General features: G+C 46.6%; 1 protein-coding gene across 1 annotated transcript in view; it reads left to right on the forward strand.

Annotated features, from left to right (window-relative positions):
• Positions 1-7,296, forward strand: part of LOC142476757 (uncharacterized) — a 7,459-nt gene extending 163 nt beyond the window's left edge. The window contains exon 1 of the mRNA XM_075581924.1: positions 1-7,296. This exon is cut by the window's left edge and continues 163 nt beyond it. Within this exon, the coding sequence (XP_075438039.1) occupies positions 314-2,836 (2,523 nt within the window). The 5' untranslated portion in view covers positions 1-313 and the 3' untranslated portion in view covers positions 2,837-7,296.
• The last annotated feature ends 792 nt before the right edge of the window (positions 7,297-8,088 follow it).

Consider the following 8,088-nt stretch of genomic DNA (forward strand, 5'->3'; position numbering starts at 1 on the left):
GCTTATAGGGGTTGTTGTTATACAGTATATACAGTATACAGTGTATATACTGCATTACAATTCATTATAGGGGACGGCTTCAAAGAGAACAGCTCGCAAGCGCCCCCATGTGTATTTTAACAGCATTGCACTATTGCAGCTAGCCGGAATAAAATGTTTAAATCCCTGCCGGGAAAATAACGCAATGCACTCTGGCAGAAAACGATCAGAAACCTGAATACACCCGGGTATACCCGAATTCGCGGGACTAGCCGAGCGAGAATAAAGTGTGTCGGTACTGTACAGTTTACTTTCATCCTGAACTTTTTGTGATATGCCAACTTACCTCTCCTGCATGGCCTTTTGTAAGACAGTTTGTGTAACAGTGACTTTTTTGTCTCATCTAGTACAAAGCCAAGCACCAATAACCCACCCATGCCAACACTGCAAGGTTGCTTTTAGCAGTCCGGATTACCTCCTCAAACATCTGAAGTTCCAAAACCCAGCTGAGTATATGGAAAAGATGAGGACAGAACAATCTTGCAACATTCCAATAAATATGACAGAAAATGCATCTTTCAACCCGTCAAGGCAATTAATAAACAATGTAACTGCTTCTCATCCCAAAAGATATATATTAGCAGCTGCCAAAGGAAAAGATCTTGGAGAAAGTGGGAAGAGTCTTACTTGGTTATCAGATCAGATCCTACAGAAGAGGACACACACAGGGGAGAGACCACATGTATGTGGGGAATGTGGGAAGGGATTTAGTCGGTTAGCCAATTTGAACATACACAAGAGGATACACACAGGGGAGAGACCGCATGTATGTGGGGAATGTGGGAAGGGATTTAGTTGGTTATCCGACCTGAACACACACGAGAGGACACACACAGGGGAGAGACCGCATGTATGTAGGGAATGTGGGAAGGGATTTAGTGTGTTATCCCACCTGAACACACACATGAGGATACACACAGGGGAGAGACCACATGTATGTGGGGAATGTGGGAAGGGATTTAGTCGGTTAGCCAATTTGAACATACACAAGAGGATACACACAGGGGAGAGACCGCATGTATGTGGGGAATGTGGGAAGGGATTTAGTTGGTTATGCCACCTGAACACACACGAGAGGACACACACAGGGGAGAGACCGCATGTATGTGGGGAATGTGGGAAGGGATTTAGTGTGTTATCCCACCTGAAAACACACATGAGGATACACACAGGGGAGAGACCACATGTATGTGGGGAATGTGGGAAGGGATTTAGTCAGTCATCCAGCCTGAACACACACAAGAGGTCACACACAGGGGAGAGACCGTATGTATGTGGGGAATGTGGGAAGGGATTTAGTCACGTATCCCACCTGAACACACACATGAGGACACACACAGGGGAGAGACCGCATGTATGTGGGGAATGTGGGAAGGGATTTAGTGTGTTATCCAACCTGAACACACACAAGATGTCACACACAGGGGAGAGACCGCATGTATGTGGGGAATGTGGGAAGGGATTTAGTGTGTTATACCACCTGAACAGACACAAGAGGACACACACAGGGGAGAGACCGCATGTATGTGGGGAATGTGGGAAGGGATTTAGTGACTTATCCAGCCTGAACACACACACGAGGACACACACAGGGGAGAGACCGTATGTATGTGGGGAATGTGGGAAGGGATTTAGTGACTTATCCAGCCTGAACAGACACAAGAAGGGACACACAGGGAAGAGACCGCATGTATGTGGGGAATGTGGGAAGGGATTTAGTGTGTTATCCCACCTGAACACACACACGAGGACACACACAGGGGAGAGACCATATGTATGTGGGGAATGTGGGAACGGATTTAGTGACTTATCCAACCTGGCCAGACACAAGAAGGAACACACAGGGGAGAGACCGCATGTATGTGGGGAATGTGGGAAGGGATTTAGTTGGTTATCCCACCTGAACACACACGAGAGGACACATACAGGGGAGAGACCGCATGTATGTAGGGAATGTGGGAAGGGATTTAGTGTGTTATCCAACCTGAACACACACAAGATGTCACACACAGGGGAGAGACCGCATGTATGTGGGGAATGTGGGAAGGGATTTAGTCAGTCATCCAGCCTGAACACACACAAGAGGTCACACACAGGGGAGAGACCGCATGTATGTGGGGAATGTGGGAAGGGATTTAGTGTGTTATCCAACCTGAACACACACAAGATGTTACACACAGGGGAGAGACCGCATGTATGTGGGGAATGTGGGAAGGGATTTAGTCACGTATCCCACCTGAACACACACAAAAGGACACACACAGGGGAGAGACCGCATGTATGTGGGGAATGTGGGAAGGGATTTAGTGTGTTATCCAACCTGAACACACACAAGATGTCACACACAGGGGAGAGACCGCATGTATGTGGGGAATGTGGGAAGGGATTTAGTGTGTTATACCACCTGAACAGACACAAGAGGACACACACAGGGGAGAGACTGCATGTATGTGGGGAATGTGGGAAGGGATTTAGTGACTTATCCAGCCTGAACACACACACGAGGACACACACAGGGGAGAGACCGTATGTATGTGGGGAATGTGGGAAGGGATTTAGAGACTTATCCAGCCTGAACAGACACAAGAAGGGACACACAGGGGAGAGACCGCATGTATGTGGGGAATGTGGGAAGGGATTTAGTGACTTATCCAGCCTGAACAGACACAAGAAGGGACACACAGGGGAGAGACTGCATGTATGTGGGGAATGTGGGAAGGGATTTAGTGTGTTATCCCACCTGAACACACACAGGGGAGAGACCATATGTATGTGGGGAATGTGGGAACGGATTTAGTGACTTATCCAACCTGGCCAGACAGAAGAAGGAACACACAGGGGAGAGACCGCATGTATGTGGGGAATGTGGGAAGGGATTTCATCGGTTCTCCCACCTGAACATACACAAGAGGACACACACACGGGAGAGACCGCATGTATGTGGAGAATGTGGGAAAGGATTTGGTCAGTTATCCAGCCTGAACACTCACGAGGACACACACAGGGGAGAGACCTATCTCTAAAGCCAGGCATGTTTAGGCATAACCAGTGACTAACACGTTCAAATATAAGTGCACACGTGTATCTGTGTTACGCTAAATCCCAATAAAAATTGACTTTAGTTTATGGTGCATAAAACGAGCATTTTAAAAGGATAAAATGTTATAACGTTTTAAATGCAGGTTATTTGTATCATTCTTATTGTATTTTATGTCTTTATTTATATAGCGCCGTTAATGTACATAGCGCTTCACAGTAGTAATACACATGGTAATCAAATAAATAACAGATAATATAAATAACAGATCATGGGAATAAGTGCTTCAAGTATTAAAGTAACATTAAGGAAGAGGAGTCCCTGCCCCGAGGAGCTTACAGTCTGATTGGTAGGTAGGGAGAACGTACAGAGACAGTAGGAGGGAGTTCTGGTAAATGCGTCTGCAGGGGGCCAAGCTTTATGTATCGTGTTCAGAATATACCCAGAGCTATTCATATGCTTCTTTAAGCAAGTGTGTCAAGTTGGGTCTTAAAGGTGGATAGAGAGGGTGCTACTCGGGTACTGAGGGGAAGGGCATTCCAGAGGTGTGGGGCAGTTAGTGAAAAAGGTTTAAGGCAGGAGAGGGTTTTAGATACAAAGGGGGTAGAAAGAAGACATCCTTGAGAAGAACGCAAGAGTCTGGATGGTGCATAACCAGAAATTAGGGCTGAGATGTAAGGAGGGGCAGAAGAGTGTAAAGCTTTAAAAGTGAGGAGAAGAATGGAGTGTGAGATGCGGGATTTGATCGGAAGCCAGGAGAGTGATTTCATGAGGGGAGATGCTGAGACAGATCTAGGAAAGAGTAGCGTGACTCTGGCAGCAGCGTTTAGGATAGATTGTAGGGGAGACAGGTGACAGGCAGGAAGGCCGGACAGCAGGAGGTTACAGTAATCAAGACGGGAGAGAATGAGGGCCTGAGTCAGAGTTTTAGCAGTCGAGCAACAGAGGAAAGGGCGATCTTTGTTATATTGCGTAGGAAAAAGCGACAGGTTTTAGAAATGTTTTGAATGTGAGGGGCGAATGTGAGAGAGGATTCGAGTGTGACCCCTACGCAGCGTGCTTAGGCTACTGGGTGAATGATCGTAGTTCCAACAGTAATGTGGAAGTAGGTAGTAGGGCCAGGTTTGGGAGGAAGTATGAGGAGCGCTGTTTTAGCCATGTTGAGTTTAAGGCGGGGGAGGGCCATCCAGGATGATATAGCAGAGAGACATTCAAAAACTTTGGTTCGTACAGCAGGTGTAAGGTCGGGTGTTGAAAAGTATATTTGTGTGTCGTCAGCATAGAGGTGATAATTAAACCCAAAAGATGTTATTAGGTCACCTAGAGAGAGTGTGTACAGAGAAAAGAGAAGAGGTCCCAGGACAGAGCCCTGGGGTACCCCCACAGAGAGATCAATAGAGGAGGAGGTGTTAGCAGAAGAGACACTGAAAGTACAATGGTGGAGGTAGGGTGAGATCCGGCATAGAGCTTTGTTCCGAATACCAAGAGTATGGAGAATGTGAAGGAGAAGAGGATTCTCCACGGTGTCAAATGCTGCAGAGAGGTCGAGTAATATGAGCAAAGTGTAATGACCTCTGTCTTTGGCAGCATGGAGGTTGTCAGTTATTTTAGTGAAGGCTGTTTCCGTAGAGTGAGCAGTGCGGAAGTCAGATTGTAGAGTGTCTAGGAGAGAATAGGTGTTAAGAAAATGGAGCAAGTGAGAGAATACAAGACGTACAAGGAGTTTAGAGGCAAAAGGCAGGAGGGAGACAAGTCGGTAGTTAGGTAGGTAGGGTCAAGCTTGCTGTTTTTGAGTAATGGTATGACTTGCATGTTTGAAGGAGGATGGAAAGGTTCCTGAGCAGAGGGAGGAATTAAAAATGTGTGTGAGCGTAGGGATTATAGTAGGAGCAAGAGGTTTTAGGAGATGGGAGGGAATGGGGTCAAGAGGGCAAGTGGTCGAGGGAGAAGAAGCGATCAACAGCGACACATCCTCCTCTGAGACAGTAGAAAAAGAGTCAAGGAAGGCAGGAGGAGAGTTAGGAAAAGGTGTAGGATGGGAGGAAGAAACAGAGGGGATGTTCTGACGTATGGATTCCACCTTTTCCTTAAAATAGTCAGCAAAGTCCTGAGCGGAGATGGAGGAAGGAGAGGCAGCTGAGGGTGGTTTGAGTAGAGTATCAAAGACAGAAAACAGTCGGCGTGGGTTAGACTTGTGCATGTTGATTAGTGAAGAAAAGTAGGCTTGTTTAGCTTGCGAGAGGGCAGAGTTGAAACAGGATAGCATAAATTTGTAGTGAAGGAAGTCTGCGAGAGTATGAGATTTCCTCCAGAGGCGTTCAGAGGAACGAGTGGAGGAACGCAGCATGCGTGTGTGGGAATTAACCCAGTGTCTAGGGTTAGAAGGGCGAGTGCGGCAGAGAGAAAGCGGGGCATGTAGATCAAGAGAGGAGGACAAGGCAGAGTTGTAGTTCCTGACCAAGTTGTCGGGGTCTGTAGCAGAGCTGAGAGAGGAGAGGGAGGAGTGTAAAGTGGACTCAAAGTCAGGTAAGTGAATAGAGCTCAGGTTTCTGCAGAACCAGGGGGTAGATGGAGGTGGAGAAGGGGAGAAACGAGATAGAGAGAATGAGATGAGGTGATGGTCAGAGAGAGGAAAAGGGGAAATGGAGAAATCAGAGAGAGAGAAGTTTTTAGTGAAAACCAGGTCTAAGTAGTGGCCATCCTTGTGGGTGCTGGCTGCAGTCCACTGTTGAAGGCCAAAAGAAGAGGTTAGAGAAAGAAAGCGGGAAGCCCAAGGGAGAGAGGGGTTATCAATGTGGCAATTGATGTCCCCAAGGAGAAGAACCTGGGAGTCTGAGGAGAGAAAGAAAGAGCGCCATGATTCAAAGTGAGAGAGAAAGGCAGAAGGGGAATGAGTAGAGGTAGGTGGGCGATAGATGACCACCACATGGACAGGGAGAGGAGAGAAGATCTGGACAATGTGAACCTCAAAGGAGGGAAAAGCAAGAGAGGGGGGAATAGGAAGGGTTCGGTAACGGCAGAGAGAGGAGAGCAGGAGCCCCATGCCTCCACCACTGCCATCCGGACACGGAGTGTGGGAGAAGGAAAGGCCACCATAGGAGAGGGTAGCTTCCAGAGCAGAGTCAGACTGGGTGCGCCAGGTCTCAGTTATAGCAAATAGGAGCAGGAAGTGAGAGAGAAAGAAGTCATGCACAGAGAGGAACTTGTTAGAGAGGGAGCGAGCATTCCAAAGGGCACAGGAGAAAGGGAGAGAGGAGGGTGGCAGGGGATGGGTATGAGGTTGAAGGGGTTAACACCAGAAGGAGTAGAAGTTGCATGTGGGAGGCGAGGACGAGAGCAAGTAGAAATAAGGCAGGGACCAGGATTGGGAGAGATATCCCCAGAAGCAAGGAGGAGAAGCATGGATAGAAAGAGAATGTGTGAGGATAATTGTAGGGGTGTGTTTTAGTGCAGGGTGTATAGCTGTGTGGTGACAGAAGGCGCAGGTAAGAAAGGAGTTCGTGTGAACTGAGAAGTGGGGAAGAAAGGAGAGGTGGAGATATATGAATAGAGTTAGAGACATAAGGAGACTGGTGGAAGGAAGGTCATAATTTGAAAATAAGTGAGGTCACAGCAAATATAAAAGTAAAGGTGGCATCACAGCAATAGTGAAGTGTTGAGATGTGCAGTCTGGGATAATATCCTCCTTTCCAACGTAGATCAAATGCAGGAATCAGAAGCAGTAGGTGGTGTCCACTTTTCCACTTCTTTTTGAACTTCCTTTTTAAACTTCATAACTACTTTAAACATATCTGCTTAAAAGAGCATGGCTACAGGCAGCTATGGCTGCTATGAGTTTACTTATATACTTTTACAAAGTCACCTGGCTGGCCTAACAAACTTAATTAGCACATGTGAGGGACGTTAAAGCAAATGGTTTTTCTAAGATGGGTGTTGTCTTGCACAAGTGTGAAAGCTGAATTAAATTAAGACAGCAGGGGGATGATTTGGAGACAGACAATTTGAAATATGTTTTTACCTAAATAGAACTAAATACACAGCAGGGGAGGATATCAGGACAGACAGACAATTTGAAATATGTTTTTACCTGAGGAAAGAGAAGAGATGAGATGAGATCAGTGATTCAATATACCCAACTTCCTTTTTAAACTTCATAACTACTTATTGTACTTTTACTTTCCATGCTGTTGGTTCTAATAAAATGTGCGTTCCTCATTATGCTGAAGCGGTCAGTAGTCTCACTCAGCTGTGAATCGGAATAGTTTCACTACGACCAATTGGCCGTCGTCGTTAGGCCGCAGACAGACCCTCCACCACCGGCCGCTTCTAATGTAAATTGTATTACTGTTTTGGGTAGGGAATTAATTTAAGGGGTTTTAGGGTAAGCTTAGCAAAGGGTGTTTAAGGACTTGAGGTAGCGTTTTTTAGGGTAAGAGGGGGCTTTGGAAAGAAGGGGTTTAGGGTAGGGGGTTTAGGCACTTACATTAGTGGTGAAGTTGCCAGTGGTGTGGTGAGTAGTGGCGAAACAGCCACGACCAAATGTCCTAGAATGTCCTGTGAATACTGAGGTGGAGGACAAATACACAGAGCAAGGTCCCAAGTGAGGGACATAAATGCAGCCGCCTTTACATACTGTGTGTCATGTTCCTTTAATATCTCTAGAGACAGCAAGAGCTGATTATCTATTTCACAGGTTACACGTATATATGATAATGCACCTGAGGGGGTTAAGTGTCCCTTTATAAATGACATGCATTTGCAGTAATGATGTAACAAGTGGTGCCAGCTCACACATGGGCCTTTCCCAGTGATGGTTACACTTGCACACCTCTGTGGCAGAGATTCCTGTTACACATGCGCTGGCGTTACCTTCCCACACACACATTGCCAGGCTGAGGGAGGTGTTCATAGGGGAATCTGAGGCCAAAATCTATGGTCAGAGTCCAGGATACACACCCAACTTTATTTTGTATTTGTAACTCTAACCCAGAATGAAAAGCATTTAGCTGAGG

This window comes from Ascaphus truei, unplaced genomic scaffold (assembly GCF_040206685.1).
Source record: "Ascaphus truei isolate aAscTru1 unplaced genomic scaffold, aAscTru1.hap1 HAP1_SCAFFOLD_1704, whole genome shotgun sequence".
Classification (NCBI taxonomy): domain Eukaryota; kingdom Metazoa; phylum Chordata; class Amphibia; order Anura; family Ascaphidae; genus Ascaphus; species Ascaphus truei.